A 16,398-nucleotide genomic window follows, 5' to 3' on the forward strand; every position below is an offset into this window, starting at 1 on the left:
AGCAAGGCACAGGGTCAAAGTGCATTATGTCAATGTCGATTCGTTGAGTTTGTTGGTATTCTTCTCAAGAGTCTCAAGGGAGTTCCTGGAGACACCACGAAAGTCTCTCAGAGTATATACGGGGTCTCCAAGTTCGTCCACCGATAGAGCAATGGTTCTCTTCAAACGAAGTGGCATGAACAGTAGCTTCCTTGTCGTATGGGTGATGTAGCGTTCCACTGAAGGCCGAAAGCATTTATATATAGCTTAGGCGCTGGAGCCGCCCTTTTGGAGTCAGTCTTCCCCGAAGGGAATGATGCGCCCAGCTTCACTTGGCTTTGCCCATGGGGGTTTAGCATACTCCAGGGTCTTGTTGGTTCATTGTCGAATGACCCTTCAGGCAGACCCGGCGACAAAATCAACCGAAGTCCGTTGGCCCGACGCCTTTTTCTCTTCTAGGTTCTTGCGGCGTTGTTGTTGTGTCCTCAATAGCTCCTCCTTGAATCCCCATTCGGGTAGATTGGACGGATTCCACAGTTCGGCCGGCAACGACGTATCATATTGCGATTGTTCATCGACCCCGGCATGTTCCATCAGCTTCAGCAGCAAGCTTGGGTTTCTAAGAGATGATGAACTAGCAAGTTTCGAGTTGAAGTGTACACCTTGCTTTTTGATGTTTAGGAAATGCTCAAAGTTCGCATTCACAGCTGGGTTTGGAGATCCGGGAGGCGACGGTGGGATGTCTAGATTGGGAACCGGAGGAAGCGTAAGATCTTGGATCAGAGCTCGGGAAGCCGAGAAGGGAGATGTGCGTCCATTTGTCGAATCCTTGTCCTCGGAGGGCATCATCTCCATAGATGCGGGGCCAAGGACAGGTCCATTTGCTTCGGTGGGAGCAGAAGACGGTGCTATATCAGACTGTTTTCCGATGGGGTTTTGAACTGGACAAAGTGTCAGTAACATCTCTGGGGCTCAATACTAGCTTCCGGAGACTATCTTACCTTCATTCTGGCCAGGTTGTGAGGATTCAGGTAGTATATCCTTTTGCGGCTGTCATCCGGAGTTAGCCTGTCTTTGAGGCGATGCTTTTGAGATCCAAAGATACCTGGGAGTCTAGAGGAGGAGCCTTGCGCTCTACCTCGTCCTCGCTGCTGCTTTCATATTCACCTAGACCAAGCATGACGTTGCAGTCCGTGTCTAGCTATCGGCGTCCAAGAGCGGATAGAGACCAGGGGCACACGATATGAAGAAGGAAATGGATCACAATTTGTCTTCTCAATCAGAGTATACCTCAGTTAAATGTTTAAGACTGAGCGTCGAGAACAATGCACCGTCGAGATAGCCTTCAAGGGCTGGAGCTTGGGTACTTCTTAGTCATCAGAAGGCACCTACCGCCGCGTCAGACGGCCAGCTTCTTGCCCGGGTGCTATCCATCTTCCAGACCTCACAATCCCGAGAATCTTTGCATTCGACACCTTTTACCTTCTCCCTCAAGTTGTACTTGTGATAAATTAGACTCTATCAGCTTCAGCCCTCCAAAATGACGTCGCTCATGGGTAACCAGTCTCGTGGTGAGACTATCGGATACTCCTTCTCCGAGCCAACGTCCGCTAATGTCAAACAACATTCCTTCTACCCGTAAGAGATCGCTTGGTCACATTGAGCAGGAATATGAACTGACGATGATACTAGTTACACCGACAACGGCGGCTCCACCCTCGGCATCACCGGCTCTGATTTCGCTATCCTCGCCGGAGATACTCGTTCCACATCAGGCTACAATATCAACTCTCGCATGGTTCCGAAGGTCTTCAGAATTGGCGGTGACGATGAGACAGGCGAGGGAGCTCAGGTCCTTCTCTCCGTTGTCGGTTTCGCCGCCGACGGCAATGCTCTCAAGGAAAAGCTGGACACCATGGTGAAGATGTACAAGTACAAGCACGGGAAACCCATGTCAGTCTCAGCATGTGCACAGCGATTGTCGACCATTCTGTACGAGAAGCGATTCTTCCCGTACTACGTGCATGCTATCCTGGCTGGCCTGGATGAGGAAGGCGTCGGTGCTTTGTACAGCTACGACCCGGTGGGCTCTTACGAGCGTGAACAGTGCCGCGCTGCCGGTGCAGCATCCAGCTTGATCATGCCTTTCTTGGACAACCAAGTCAACTTCAAGAACCAATATATCCCTGGAAGCGGAGCAGGCCATGCCCTTGAAGCCGTCAAGGCTGAGCCTCTGCCCAAGGACACAGTCAAGCAGCTTGTACGGGATGCCTTTACAAGTGCTGTGGAGAGACATATCGAGGTTGGTGATGGTTTGCAAATGATGATTATTACGAAGGAGGGCATTGAGGAAGTGTTCATTCCTCTGAAGCAAGATTAGAGTGCAGGGCGTGAGAAAGCATGGCCTGGGCACCGAGTGCGGACTCTTCTATTGATCGTTTGGTCACAAACATAATTGAAATGACTTGAAATTTCCATGAACTGATATCTTTACGTTGTACGTCGTCATGGCCTATTATCATAAAAATAGAAGACAGGGTAAAAACCGATGCACCTAAACGCCTACACCATGCCGGAGATAAATGAGTCGCGGGATCAGAAGCGTTCCTTCATACGTGAGGCAACAGTGCGAAGATTGCCATATACCTTGCCCTGTTTTTATGTTAGCGGCAATTCCTTTTGGGAAGTTATAGAAGTCAAAACTTACCGGAGGGCTACCCAAAATCAAACTGACAATTGCCTCCCGGGCAATGTGAATGTTCTTGAATCCACCGAGAATGTGAATCTTCTGGTCTGCAAGTACCACTCGTGTGCGGCTGGCATTTTCGATCGCGAACTTGGTCTTTCCGTCCTTGCCTGCAATACGTCCAATGGCACGACCGAGATGCTCTCCGTTCAAAGTCTTGACATCCTTGATCTCGAAAGTCTCAATGTACAGATCATCAAGTCGAAGCAGGGCAATCGCATCATCAATATCAAAGCCCAGAGTGAAGGCCTTGACGAAATCAGCGCCTTTCTGCAAAGCTCCCACGTCGGTGGTAAACTTGGAGGTTCGCAATTCGACAGATCGGGTCTTGATGTTCATGCGCACTTGCAATCTGAGGTGTTCGACGATAGGAGGACAGATTTTGGCCCAGTTCGCTTTGAGGGGCGTCATACGGTGCGGTGGGACGGGCACCTTTCGTGATTCGATCCGATATGCGGCAGCGACGTCCTTGGCCGGGGTGAAGACCGGGCGGCCTTCCTCATCGATGCGCATTTCGGTGTCCTCCGCAGACTCGGCAACGGGGTTAATCGGGGCGCCTTCAGTCGTGGCTTGAGCATCGATCAAAATCTCATCATCTTGATCTATTGCATGTCAGATATGAAGAATGGGAATATCGTAGATCAGACCGAGTACAAACCATGAGCGATATTCTCAGGCCGAGATTCGATGGCCTGTTCAGACTGGCGAAGAGCTGTAGGTGCCGACATTTTGTTGTGTTGAAGAGAAAGCGATGGATTTTTATTTTTTCATAAAATCTGTTATCGCAAAATTTAATCAGTTCCCCCTCACAAAATGAAGTGTGGGCGGAAGGGATGCAAACAAGACAAACATGGCATGATTTCATCTTTGGTTCTTCCAACTCTCACAGCTTCCAAGCTTCCCCGTCAACAAGCACAACTATCTTCGACCGCGTCCGTCTTTTGCTTCGGATCATACATCAAATTTCTCATTCAAATACAGGATGTAATGACAAACATGTCTGCCAATTTGGGACGCCGGCTGTATGCCCATATATGGGATACAGCAAATCCATTCTTTGCTCGCATTCGAATAAATCGCATATCGGTTCCGGAAGTCTCTAGCTCGAGATCCATACTCGATTCATTTAGTGTCAATCACTCACGACGTATTTCGACGATTTCTAAGAAACCTGCCCACCTCACTAAAAGATTTGCTTCTGGCGGCTTCTTCGTTATCAGCGCTTCACACACCTCCACTACCGCGGAACCTACAGCCTGCATCATCCCCCCTCGACAGATTGCCGCTCAAGTATGGAAGCGAGCTCTACATACTCGAAATGATGACCGACGTGGGGAGGGGACTCCGGGAGATGCTGAGAAGCACGACGAGAATGACCACTCCCCGAAATTCGGCCAATCTGGGAAGGATACATCCACCACGAACTCATCACAGCCCAAGCCGCCCAAAGATCCTGGACCGGCGGCAGCACACAATCGCCACTTGATGGACCGCTTACCACATATGCCTCATCTACATCGGCCATCCAAAGAAGAGCTTCTTGCTGCAGCAACTGGGTTCTGGTCTCGCTTGAAAGTACGATTCAAATGGTTTTCCATAAGAAGTGTTCGTCCTTTCAATTTGGATGAGATAACTGCTCTATTTTCATGGGTTTTGCTGGGTCACATCGTCTGGGTCGTTGTAGGAACTACAACTTTCTTCTCACTCCTGATCCTTGCGATCAACACCGTTTTCGCTCAAGGTACGTCACAAACAATTCTTGCGGTGGTATCTCATTATTAATTTGCTTCTCAAGAAACCCTGGCAGGATGGGTGGGCAACTACCTCACCAAGTCATCTGGGGTTAAAGTTGTCTTTGAGTCTGCAATTGTGCCTAAGTGGAGAAATGGCGTGATCACCTTCAAGAATGTCTTCGTTTCTAAACGCCCCGGGCAAGGCACAGGTCATGTCAGCAAAGGCTCATCGAAGTCTGCAGCAGCCGCGGCCGCAGCTCGAGGTAAAACTGGATCGGAGGATGCGCTGGCAGTATCTGATGAAGAAGAAGATACTAACTATACACAATTCGACTTGTCGATCGAGACAGTCAACGTCACGCTATCATTCACCAAGTGGCTCAACGGCAAGGGCCCGCTTCATGATGTTGAGGTGAAAGGCATTCGGGGTGTTGTCGACCGTCGCCATGTTTATTGGCCCGAAGAGGATCTGGATCCCAAATCCTACCGACATGAACATCACCCCGGAGACTTTGAAATCGACTCTTTCAAAATGCACGACCTGCTCGTCACTGTTTACCAACCGGACAACTTCCGACCCTTCTCCGTCAGCATCTTCTCTTGTGACCTCCCTCAGTTGCGGAAACAGTGGCTCTTCTATGATTTCCTCTCCGCCAACATGATGTCCGGATCATATGATAACTCTTTGTTTACGATTCATGCTCGTCAAACCCATGGATTTACGGGTATACGGCAGGATACTGAAGCAGAAGACGAAGGCAAGCACAGCCCGTGGAAGAAGCACAACAGAATTCGGGTCGACGGGCTTAATGTCGATCATCTCAACCGCGGTGTGCAAGGCCCATTCTCGTGGATTCACGAGGGGACCGTGGATATCGTCGCCGATATCATGTTCCCCGCAGAAAACGATGAAAGCTTGGCTAAGGTGATGGCCGATTTCTATGATCGGCTAGAAGCTACCGTTACCTCGAATCGTTATCCAGAGCCTATGTCTTCGGACCCTAATGGAGAATCAGAGACTGAAGATCGGCGATTTATTGCCATGGATTTGCGCGTGCATCTTAACAACGTTCGGGCTGTCGTGCCTATCTTTACTCGGGACCTCTCTTACATCAACAACGCTCTGATCCGTCCTATCGTGGCCTACATCAACTCCAAGCGCACTTTTATTCCTATCAATTGCCGCTTGGTCAAGCGTGTTGGAGACTTCGACGGAAGTTGGACCATCTTCGACAGTAGTCTGATGGATGACCTGTCAGCCGCCGTGAGTACCCTTCCCATTAATACTTGTACTGCAAGCAACGAACATTACTGATCATGATACAGACCTATGACGCGTTCGCCCGAGATGTTGTGGACGATCAAGCCCGCAAGCGTCGGTTCAAGAAGGTTGGATTTTGGTCCCTTCAGCTGGCCGCGCAGGCTATTTTCATGGGCATGGCTGGCAATATCGCCTAATTGTACTTTTATGTACTTCATCTGACTGGCGTTCTTTCATCTGGTGATTTGTATTATAGTCATTGCGGTCGCATTTACGGGAGTCTTGGGTTATTTTACACATCTCATTCAACTCCATAGAATTCATGTGATTGCTCTATTCGGAGACCCCATGTGTGTCACATGTATACCCATGTGCTTACTCTTATCCCCATTCGAATCAAAGACTCTCTTCCCTTTCACTCTCTATCACTCTTCGGCCTGGATACTCTGTCTTGTTCCACTGCAGTGGTTGCGCCGAACGCTGGGACGGGATTGTACTACAATAGAAACCCTGCCTCGTGTAGTTAATTTCCTCGGACCAAGGTGATATAGTAGAGAGAAGAAAGTAGAAATAAATAAAATAACAAAAAGATATATAAAGAGGCGTATATCGACATTATGTACATAATGTGATTACCTCTATAGGCAAACTCCGAGAGACAGAAGGGATCAGTTCTGCATACCAAAGCTCATTAAACTCCCCCAAGTGACCCCAACCTTTTCTTGTCTTCTTCTAACTTCTTCAAAAGTACTGAATTGACCAAGTCCAGTACTGACAACTATTATTCCCTTCATTTTTATTGTTATCGTTAATTCTATCTCTTCTTCTCTTCAGCTCCAACCCCCTTTTCCCCTCCCCACTTCACTTTTCCCAAGCTCTACTCTCCCCTACTATCTCTCTGCGCCCAGGGGACTGTCTAGGGTTTCTACTTTCTAGGTTTCTTTTCTTTCCAATCGGTTCGCAAGCCCCCTTTTCTCTCTCTGGCGCTTAAGCTTCAGCTTCCGGGGTTCCGCGTTCTCGCCCCCTCTTGGGCCTTCGCCTCGTGTCGCCCCCCCGAACGTGACCCCTCTGATGAGTCTCGACCCCTGCTCTAGCCATGTCGCAAGCTCCGCGAGGGAATGATGAAAGCTCGGCGACTTCATCTAAGAACCAAACCAGCTACCAATCCATCAACAGCGGCCTCATTCCTCGCGACTATTTAGCACGATCCGACCAACCGCGCTCCGGGCCCGCTGGTGGTTCCCGACAGATCACCCCCTCTCCGTTGCAGACGAGTTTCCTGCCTCAGTCATACCGTGTGGACAGTCCCGCGTCGACCCAGAGCCCCCTATCCCCGAGATCGAGCAACAACACTCCTCCTTCCCAGACGTCACCAATAACTCGCGTGGCCAATGCTACATTTCCTGCGCCACCCTCTAGCATCGGTCACAGCCTGTCGCAGACACCCGAGACGGCAGAGCCAGAATCAATGAATGTCGACGCCCGGCCTGGCGAGAGCAATATGTCGAGAACAAACCGTGCGCCGGAGCCCGATCGATCTGCTACTTCATCCGTCAGTTCCGTTCACTCGATGCCAGATCGCCCACCGCATCGTGTCATGCCTCGCACCTCGTCGATTGACTCTGCTATCTCTTCCCTGTCTTCCAACTCTCAGAGATCGGCTTTTGATGTTAACTCTTTGAGTCCAAACGACATTAACAACCTAATCAACGCCGCTGGATCTGCCGAGGCTGTTATCATGCACCTCTTGAAAGAGAAACACCAATCCGCCTCTCAGAATACGCAACTGTGGAAATTGGTGGACAAACAAAGGACGTTAATCCTCGGCCTCAACAAGGACCTTGAGCGTGCCTTGCAAGAGAAGGAGAAGTACAAAAAGAAGCTGAAGGAACTACAAGATGCTCCGCCAGTACCGGCGGCCGCATCGCGCAGTGATAAGGAGACAGGGTCGCAGAAAGACGATCAACCATCGATCATTCCATCTCCTGAAACCTCCCGGCGGGGCTTTGAAGATACCACCAGTCCGGTTTCTGCCACAGATATCCCATCTCCCATCGGAGACGGAAAGAGCAGGTTGCCACACCCAGGTCGCAAACCACCGCCTGCGCCTCTGACTCTGCGACAGCCACAGGCACAAGCAGACGCCAACAAAAGGACATCATCAGACTCTGGTTCCGATTATGGCGATACCCAGGAAGCGAATGAGACCCCGGGTATGGACCGTGGGCGGAGAAAGACAAGAGAACAAGACGACAAGGATCGTGAAGCTGCACTGCAGAAAGATGGGCTTGAATCTACTGGTTCGGTAGGAGCAACCCAGGCAGCCAACTCCCATAGCTCGCGGGACACGGCAATGTCTAGCCCAGAAACGGTTCCCGGGGAGCTCTCCACGAGATCACCACCGAATGTAGGTGACTCCGGTTCCCTGGGATCACTTTTGGGCTCTCGGCCCCCCCCTGCGTCGTCATTCAATGGGCGCTCTATCGCTACCATGCCCATGAGCCCTGGACTGCCACTAAGCCCGAGGCCGGAAGATCGACCTATGGGTTCTCCCATGCCTCGCATGCCACGCGACTTTTCCGGTTCCATGGCAGCTGGCTATCAGCCCCCGAATTTGCCTTCATCGCCAAGGATGGCCAACCAGCCTATGGGCTTCGCTCCCATCCCTTCGAATGGACGGCCCAGTGGTCCTCTCCCGTCAATCGATCCCTCTGTAATGATTGACAGCCCGAGATCCGCACATTTCACCGACAACCGAATTTATCAAGGGCTGATGTCTGATGAATATCCTGGCCTGCTTCTGCCCCCGAATGCGCTCCCCTTGGTTCAAGTCAGAGTATCTTCATCGCGGCTTCGACCTTCCAGGAACAGTTATATGGCGTCCAAGCCCCTAGACGAGGAACCTGTCTTTACTCTCAGTGTGATTTCCCGCTCAGAGATGTCAGAACTGTGGCGAGTTGAAAAGATCATCGGATCTTTGCCTCAGCTAGATCAAAAAGTCCGACAGTCTTCCGCTTTCCCCGTCAAATTGCCAGATAGAAATATCTTCAATGGCCATTCTCCTGCTAAGGTTGACCTGAGACGTGCTGCACTGAATGCATACTTCGATGGACTCTTGGATACACCAATGGACGAAAAAGCCGCATTGGCCATCTGCCAGTTCTTGACAAATGATGCTATTGAGCCTCGAGATGACGAGACAAGTCTACTGAAGGGTCATGCTCAGGCGAAGCCCGATATGCCTCGTGGACCAGATGGAAAGCCACAAAAAGAAGGTTACTTGACTAAACGAGGCAAGAACTTTGGTGGCTGGAAAGCAAGATATTTCGTTCTCACTGGACCTGAACTGAGGTACTACGAATCTCCAGGGGGCGCACACATGGGTACGATCAAACTTCATCGTGCGCAGATAGGCAAACAGTCGCCAAAATCTGCCGATCAGGGCGCTTCGTCTTCCGGGGTGGAAGATGACTCCGACAACCAGTATCGCCATGCATTCTTGATTTTGGAACCCAAGAAAAAGGATTCCTCGGCACTCGTGCGACACGTTCTTTGCGCCGAGAGCGACGAAGAGCGCGACACCTGGGTCGATGCTCTCATGGAATACGTCGAGAGCGCCTCCTCTGAGAATGAGGGACGTGGCAGCGTATCTTCCAAGGGCCAGCCTCAGTCTCAAGATGAATCCCAACTCCAACAAAAGCCACCGCAATCTGCGACCGAGGCTAAGTCTAAATTCAACAACGGAACTAAGAAGTCTGGACGTGGAGTTGACAGCCCCGAACAAGACTCGGTAAGTTCCGTGCAGGGTTTCAGCTTTGATGACGCGGTGCAAGCCGACCCTCCAACTATCGGTTCCACCCTCGAACAAGCACCTCGATCTCCCCGACTTCCAGCTGCCATGTCTACGGAGTTCAGAGAACTGGCCATGTCTTCTCCCGAGCAAGGATTACAATCCCCCAGAATGATATCTAGGCCCACGAACGGTGCAGTCATCCAGGATGTGGAGGCCTGGGGTAACAAGGCAAAGACATCGACGAAGGAGAAGAAACGCAGTATCTGGGGTTTCCGAACCAGATCCTCTTTTGACCTTGCCGCTCAAGCCCAGACCAGCGAGACATCAACAGCAACCAACGTTGAGAGAACGGGGCCCGTCCGACCTGTCTTCGGTATCCCCTTGGCCGAGGCCGTACAAGATTGTGCACCGCCAGGTATTGACGTCGAACTGCCGGCAGTGGTTTATCGCTGTATCGAATATCTCCATGCCAAGGAAGCAGCCTTGGAGGAAGGTATCTTCCGCCTAAGCGGTTCCAATGTGGTGATCAAAGCTTTGAAGGAACGTTTCAACACTGAAGGCGATGTTGATTTCGTGTCTGGTGATCAGTATTATGACATCCATGCCGTGGCTTCTCTCTTCAAACAGTACCTTCGAGAGCTTCCAACCACCGTATTGACTCGGGAGCTTCATCTGGACTTCCTTCGCGTTCTCGGTATGTACTGATCGGGTGTTCTGTTCTATTCCACGACTAACCTGATCGAACAGAACTCGACGACCGCCAAAAGAAGGTGCTAGCTTTCAATTCTCTGGTGCACAGACTGCCGAGGCCTAATCTAGCCTTGCTTCGGGCTCTATCGCAGTTCTTGATTGAGATTGTCAATAATTCTGATGTGAACAAGATGACCGTCAGGAACGTGGGCATTGTCTTTGCGCCAACACTGAACATTCCAGCGCCGGTCTTCTCAATGTTCCTCACAGACTATGACAGCATCTTTGGCGATACCGACTCGAACTATGCCAAGCCTGGTACGGAGCTGACAGTCGAAAATACTCTTTCCCCCGACGATATTCGATCCCCGCGTCACCAAATGTTCTCGGATATACCTACTCCTTCGTACCAGCAGACTTCCTTCCGGAATACTGATATGAACGGTCCTTCTGAGGGAACCGGAAACCACTACGACACTGGCTTTATCCCAATGCAACCTAGCTATGACCAACCAACTTCGTCCCGGCATGAGCAGTATAACCAACCTCCGGGCCCGGGTGCCTCTGCTCCGTATTCTTCTTTGAATGGCATGCTGGTGCCTGGCTCGGAAGATACTCGCTCGGCGAAGACGAAGCGACGGGAGAGTTCCATGCTGTTTATGGACGGTGAGTCCTAGGAAATTGATCGTTCTCACAAGCTATGCTGATTATTCTTCCCAGATCCTTCTTTCTACCAGGGCAAGTGAAGTACGATTCGCCTTCCCATTGTTCCTTTCTTCTTACTCCCAATTTCTTCTGGATGCCCAGAAACATTACGACTTGCACGACTGCAGAATGACGGCTTCACTTGGCAACAGCCATCAGAGTCGCGAGGGAATGTTTAATGATAATTGTAATCAAGATGACACCTAATTTGATGGCTTCCCCATCTTGATGTTGAAAGTTCCCATGCCATGGTCAGCATTGACCGTCGTTATACCCCTTTCTTTCTTTTCTTCAGTTTTCCTCTATTTTCCCCCATCAGCGCCTCCACTCGGACTCTATGCCATATTGATGATCTGCTCTTATTTGTCTCAGAAGCTTGCGGTTGGGTCTGGTGGCACGCTTAGGCGATTTAGTTTTACATTTTACACGATTGGTGGCCGAATACAAATCTCATTCTATTATATATGCTACATCGTTCACTCATTCAGAATCGTCTTGTCCTTTCTCCTCTCCAGAGACCCATAAGTTCGCCAGTTTCACTTGTCCAATCTCGCACACCATCCACCAAAGCTTTAGCCATCCCCTTGTTTTTAGACTTGCCATCAGAGGGACCCAAGCTATCACGTTCGCCAGTAACATGCTCAGAGCCCATGGTAGGCAAGACATTCTCTCCCGCGCTCAGACTGACAAACAGAGCGAACGGAACTAGCCAAACGCAAAGACCAAAGTATGAAGCCACTTCGCTGAAAGACGGCATATTCTCATAATCGACCCCATACGGGTTTCGCCAGTTATCCGACGGAGGCAGAGGCTTAGAGAAGTGTCGGAACCATAGCCAATGGTTGAGACCGACTAGAACGCAGGAGAGGATGAAGAGAGGATCGGATAATTTGACGACGGGAAATCGGCGCAGGTTGCTGGCGTAGACCAAATGCGAAACAATGCTCAGCAGCGATAGTGGCACAGGGAAACGGTCGAATATCATAAGCATAACCTGAACTGTGACGATGCCGTAGATCAGACGGCTCAACAGGCGGCGAGCAAGGACTGTATGTTCCTCGACGAGTTCGGATAGGTAGTAGAGTCCCGAGGCTGGAGCAAGTCAGTTTCTTTGTTTATTGACGTCCGCAAGTATTCCATATTCCATACCAATGGCCAAGGTGAGAAATGCAAACCCGACAACCACACCCAAATATCCAACTAGCGGTAGAATCCACATTGCGTCGAGTATAGTCAGAGCTTGTCAAGCATAGGGTTGGAAAATAGATGCAGAGGCAAGCAAGCCTCCGAGAGAGAGGAAAAGACTCGAGAAGATGCAATCGGAGAAACGTGGACGTTTTGGGAGTACCCGATGCCTCAGGCAGCACCGCCCCAAAAATTAATTTATGGAATTTTCCCCAAAACTTCAACTTGCCCGCAAACTCGCTACCACCACACAACATGTCGCGCCCCGAAGATATCCTGTATGACACTCCGTCACAGCCTTACACAGCCTTACATCAAAAACTAACACATCCAAAACCCCCAGCCCTCCCGACCTCTTCTACAACGACAATGAATCGCGAAAGTATACAAAATCCTCGCGAATCCGCAACATCCAGGCGAACATGACCAGCCGAGCCCTGGAACTCCTCGACCTAAAATCCCCCTCCCTAATCCTCGATCTCGGCTGCGGCTCGGGGCTATCAGGCGAAATGCTCTCGGAAGTCCCACCCTCAGAAGGCGGGCCACACACCTGGATCGGCATGGACATATCACCGAGCATGCTAGACGTCGCGCTCCAACGCGACGTAGAAGGCGACCTCTTCCTCGCGGACATCGGGCAAGGCGTCCCCTTCCGACCGGGCACATTCGACGCGGCAATCAGCATCAGTGCGATCCAATGGCTGTGCAACGCAGAAACGAGCGACGTAACCGCCGAAGGTCGTTTAAAGCGCTTTTTCGAGGGTCTCTATGCGAGTCTGCGTCGCGGTGGGCGGGCGGTCTGTCAGTTCTATCCTAAGAATGATGTGCAGCGCAGTATGATCAGTGGGGCTGCTATCAAAGCCGGCTTTGGGGCCGGTATCCTCGAGGATGACCCTGGCACTAAGAGCAGCAAGTTGTATCTGGTGCTGACTGTTGGTGGTGGTGGGTTGACGGGGGATATTACGGGTGTTGTGAATGGGATGGATGATGTTAGTGTTTTGGATGCTAGGCGCAAGGCGTCGGAGATCAATAATGCTAGGGCTCCGAGGAAGGGTGATAAGGCTTGGATTTTGAGGAAGAAGGAGCAGATGGAGAGGAAGGGTAAGGTTGTTAAGGCTTCGTCGAAATATACTGGCCGCAAGCGACGGATCGCTTTCTGATTTGTCTCTGTTTTACGAAGTGTTTTTGTGTTATGATTGACTTGCCGCTCGAAAGGCAGGAGGGGAATGGCCTGGTTGGCAAACAAAAGTTGTTTCCTCTTAGAATTGAGCCCCATTCTGTGTATCTGAATGGGGAACATGATCAAAAGTCAAGGGATGTCCGTGGCTTCACAGCAAGTCCGACTCAAAGTCCGTGGCATCCTCATTCTAGGGCTGAAGAGTTGACCTCTTCTCGCCTTCTGGGCACCCTATGAACTAAGCCCGAAGATATATGGCCATCTGATGTTTATACCCAAAATTCTAATGCAATGAATGTTATGATCACAAAAGAAATGTTGTCTATTGCTATAACAGGGACGTTTCGAGCTAAAAATGAAAGAAAGATAATACATCAATGAGGACCACACCGACCGATTCACGGTATGCATAGTACATTTCCAAAATCAGGAGGCAGCATCCTCAATCGTAGCGGGAGGTATATTGGAGCGGAGATTCCAAAATTTACAGAGAAGCCTCCATCTTGTCCAAAACAGCCCGGGTGAACTCGTGAGTGGTAGCCTGACCACCCATATCGCGGGTCCGAGTGTGGCTACAAAGAAAGTTAGCAATCTGGCCTTGACTTTGTCTGGCCTTGACTTTGGGGGCCTTTATACGGAGAAAACTCACCCTTCACCGATCACATCGTAGACAGCCTTGGAGATGCGGTTGGCGTGGTCATCAAGACCAAGATGGCGCAGGAGCATGGCGCCGGACAGAATCAAGGCACTGGGGTTGGCCTGGTCCTTGCCCTTAATATCGAGGCCGACGTGACGGCAGCCGGGCTCGAAGACGGCAACGTCACGGCCCATGTTGCAACCGGGAACAACACCGGGTCCACCAACGAGAGCAGCGCCCACGTTGGACAGAATACCACCGTAAAGGTTAGGCATGACCATCACGTCGAACTGCTGAGGACGGGAGACAGCCTGCATGGAGGCGTTGTCCACAATCATGTCGTTCACCTCCAGGGTGGGGTAGTTCTCAGCGACCTTGTGGAATGTGTTGCGGAAGAGACCATCAGCCAGCTTCATGATGTTAGCCTTGTGAATGCAAGTGACCTTCTTGCGGTTGTTGGCCAGAGCGAAGCTGAAAGCGAACTTGGCGATGCGCTCGGACTTGGCACGGGTGATGATCTTCAGGGATTCGACGACGCCCTGGACGGACTGGTGCTCGAGACCGGAGTACTCTCCCTCGGTGTTCTCACGGATGATGCAGAGGTCGACATTCTTGTGACGAGTCTCGTAACCGGGGATGTTCTTGATCAGAGAGATGGAGGCGTAGATGTCCAGCTCCTGACGCAGGGCGACGTTGAAGGACTGGTGGCCTGAGCGCTCCACAGGGGTGTGGAGGATACCCTTGAGACCGAGCTTGTTGCGCTTGAGGGAAGCGAGCGATTCACGGAAAAGCTCCTCGGAGTGCTTGTTGCCGCTGTCCACACCGGAAACGTCGACCTGCTCCCACTCGATGGGCACGTTGTCGGCCTTGAAGATGGTCTTGACAGACTCAGCAACCTCAGCACCGATACCGTCACCTTATCCAATGTTAGTCAAAACCAAGCGCAATGTAGAGAGAGACAGGCGCAAAAAGTGTGTCGCATACCGGGAATGAGAGTCACGGTGTACTTGCCACCATACTTGGTAGGCTTGAAGATGTCGGACTGGATGCTAGCGAAGGCTGGGTTGCGAAAGTTAGTTGGAAACTCCGGGCGGAGGTGTCAAGGATAATCAATGGCGTACATCTAGCGGGAATAGAGCGAGCGACAGAGGGAGCTGCGGAAGTGCTGCGGAGCAGAGTCTATAGGGAGGGATTAGTGATGAGCTCTCAATTGGGGGGCGTCAAAAGGGCGGAAATGCGAAACCGAAAAATCAGGAAAAAGAAAAACTTACCCGAGCGGGCTGTGCCGTTCTGGAGAACATCTTGTGAATTCCGAGGTTGGTTTAAACAAAGACGAAGATTTCGTGGGAGGGGTTGGAAAAGGATCAGAGGGAAAACGGGAAAAAAAGACTCCGGATGGGCTCGGCATCGAACTGTGGTTAGCGCCGGCCCGATCTTATCTGGTTGCGCGTGGATATCAAAACAATGAAAAGCCGCCTATTCAGACTTTCTTCACTCTTCTTCATTTCTACTTCGATCAAGTCAACTTCTTTATGTTTCCTTATTGACAGCCTGTTTTGGGTCTTGATCTTCTAGCTTCCAGGTCCGTGATCAACTCAAACAAAAGAACGTGAATTAATTAGACTCCCAGTTTCATATGTCTTGGCGGAAACGCCCAATATCTTGTCAAAGCAACTTGAAGATGGCTTGCCCTAGCCCTTGCCAATTGAGACCTCAAGTCACTGATAGGGTGGTAACCTGACACCGCTCAATAAGATTCCTATTGAGAACCGAACTTCCATCAGCACCTCAATTAGCCCTAGGGTGGAATCAACAAAGCCCTATTCAGAATCATGTCTCTATTCAGAGCCGAGTTCTTCTAATTCGCGAGGAAGCTACTCGACTCTCTATTACGACGCAGCTATTGAGCCAGTCATGGTACCTGATCTTGATGGGTATATAAACCTCGATGAAGTTCGCCATCTGGGTTCTTTTCTCCAGACATCTCAATCATCGAGCTCTCTCAGTCTCTGTCCTTCGCTCTTCAAACCAACTTGCCAAACTTCCGGTTTTACCACCTCCAATCAACATGAAGTTCTCCTCCGTTCTTGTCGCCCTCGCGGCCGCCGGTGCCGTCCAGGCCGCCCCATCCCCGCAACAAGCAGGTCTTCCCACCACGGTTCCCAAGTGGTGTGGTCACATCGGCCAGGGCTGCAAGCGAACCGTCGAGTCCCACAACGAGTTCAAGCGCTCCGCCAGTGCTCTCGCTGAGGCCATGGCTTACACCGTGCCCACCTCCGTTTCGAAGTGGTGTGGCCACGTCGGACAGGGCTGCTACAAGGCCAAGCGTGCCGCCGATGCTGTCGAGGAGGTCAAGCGCACCACCGACAACCTTGCCGTCGCCATGGCTGACCTTGAGGATGATGCTGGTTTCGAAGAGTAAATGTACGTTCATGGTTCTATGTATTCGATGCATGGGTACAGACTGACTTGTCTAGTTTTTTATTTACTTT

General features: G+C 50.9%; 9 protein-coding genes across 9 annotated transcripts; 5 read left to right on the plus strand and 4 right to left on the minus strand.

The window, feature by feature from the left end:
• Positions 1-375: 375 nt before the first annotated feature.
• Positions 376-1,159, minus strand: N7515_006200 (HCNGP domain-containing protein; the record flags this gene model as incomplete). The annotated part of the gene is made up of 3 exons (XM_056666944.1): positions 376-920; positions 981-1,029; positions 1,085-1,159. The coding sequence occupies 3 exons, from the start codon at positions 1,157-1,159 to the stop codon at positions 376-378; spliced, it is 669 nt and encodes a 222-aa protein (XP_056520540.1).
• Positions 1,160-1,519: 360 nt separating this feature from the next.
• Positions 1,520-2,359, plus strand: prs3 (proteasome core particle subunit beta 6; the record flags this gene model as incomplete). The annotated part of the gene is made up of 2 exons (XM_056666945.1): positions 1,520-1,617; positions 1,672-2,359. The coding sequence occupies 2 exons, from the start codon at positions 1,520-1,522 to the stop codon at positions 2,357-2,359; spliced, it is 786 nt and encodes a 261-aa protein (XP_056520541.1).
• A 215-nt stretch (positions 2,360-2,574) lies between these two features.
• Positions 2,575-3,453, minus strand: N7515_006202 (pre-rRNA-processing protein PNO1; the record flags this gene model as incomplete). Its single annotated transcript, XM_056666946.1, has 3 exons — positions 2,575-2,631; positions 2,687-3,327; positions 3,384-3,453. The coding sequence occupies 3 exons, from the start codon at positions 3,451-3,453 to the stop codon at positions 2,575-2,577; spliced, it is 768 nt and encodes a 255-aa protein (XP_056520542.1).
• A 268-nt stretch (positions 3,454-3,721) lies between these two features.
• Positions 3,722-5,916, plus strand: N7515_006203 (mitochondrial distribution and morphology protein; the record flags this gene model as incomplete). Its single annotated transcript, XM_056666947.1, has 3 exons — positions 3,722-4,466; positions 4,521-5,722; positions 5,785-5,916. 3 exons carry the CDS (start codon positions 3,722-3,724, stop codon positions 5,914-5,916), a joined length of 2,079 nt encoding a protein of 692 aa, XP_056520543.1.
• Positions 5,917-6,815: 899 nt separating this feature from the next.
• On the plus strand, positions 6,816-10,948 carry N7515_006204 (GTPase-activating protein BEM3; the record flags this gene model as incomplete). Its single annotated transcript, XM_056666948.1, has 3 exons — positions 6,816-10,206; positions 10,260-10,868; positions 10,923-10,948. 3 exons carry the CDS (start codon positions 6,816-6,818, stop codon positions 10,946-10,948), a joined length of 4,026 nt encoding a protein of 1,341 aa, XP_056520544.1.
• Positions 10,949-11,391: 443 nt separating this feature from the next.
• On the minus strand, positions 11,392-12,126 carry N7515_006205 (uncharacterized protein; the record flags this gene model as incomplete). The annotated part of the gene is made up of 2 exons (XM_056666949.1): positions 11,392-11,999; positions 12,057-12,126. The coding sequence occupies 2 exons, from the start codon at positions 12,124-12,126 to the stop codon at positions 11,392-11,394; spliced, it is 678 nt and encodes a 225-aa protein (XP_056520545.1).
• Positions 12,127-12,347: 221 nt separating this feature from the next.
• Positions 12,348-13,252, plus strand: N7515_006206 (18S rRNA methyltransferase BUD23; the record flags this gene model as incomplete). Its single annotated transcript, XM_056666950.1, has 2 exons — positions 12,348-12,370; positions 12,436-13,252. The coding sequence occupies 2 exons, from the start codon at positions 12,348-12,350 to the stop codon at positions 13,250-13,252; spliced, it is 840 nt and encodes a 279-aa protein (XP_056520546.1).
• A 501-nt stretch (positions 13,253-13,753) lies between these two features.
• N7515_006207 (isocitrate dehydrogenase (NAD(+)) IDH1) lies at positions 13,754-15,207 on the minus strand (the record flags this gene model as incomplete). Its single annotated transcript, XM_056666951.1, has 5 exons — positions 13,754-13,841; positions 13,919-14,822; positions 14,891-14,965; positions 15,028-15,085; positions 15,178-15,207. The coding sequence occupies 5 exons, from the start codon at positions 15,205-15,207 to the stop codon at positions 13,754-13,756; spliced, it is 1,155 nt and encodes a 384-aa protein (XP_056520547.1).
• A 767-nt stretch (positions 15,208-15,974) lies between these two features.
• N7515_006208 (mating alpha-pheromone PpgA) lies at positions 15,975-16,328 on the plus strand (the record flags this gene model as incomplete). Its single annotated transcript, XM_056666952.1, has 1 exon — positions 15,975-16,328. One exon carries the CDS (start codon positions 15,975-15,977, stop codon positions 16,326-16,328), a length of 354 nt encoding a protein of 117 aa, XP_056520548.1.
• Between the last annotated feature and the right edge of the window lie 70 nt (positions 16,329-16,398).

This window comes from Penicillium bovifimosum, assembly GCF_028826915.1.
Source record: "Penicillium bovifimosum strain IBT 22155 chromosome Unknown utg000005l_segment0_segment0, whole genome shotgun sequence".
Taxonomy (NCBI): Eukaryota; Fungi; Ascomycota; class Eurotiomycetes; order Eurotiales; family Aspergillaceae; genus Penicillium; species Penicillium bovifimosum.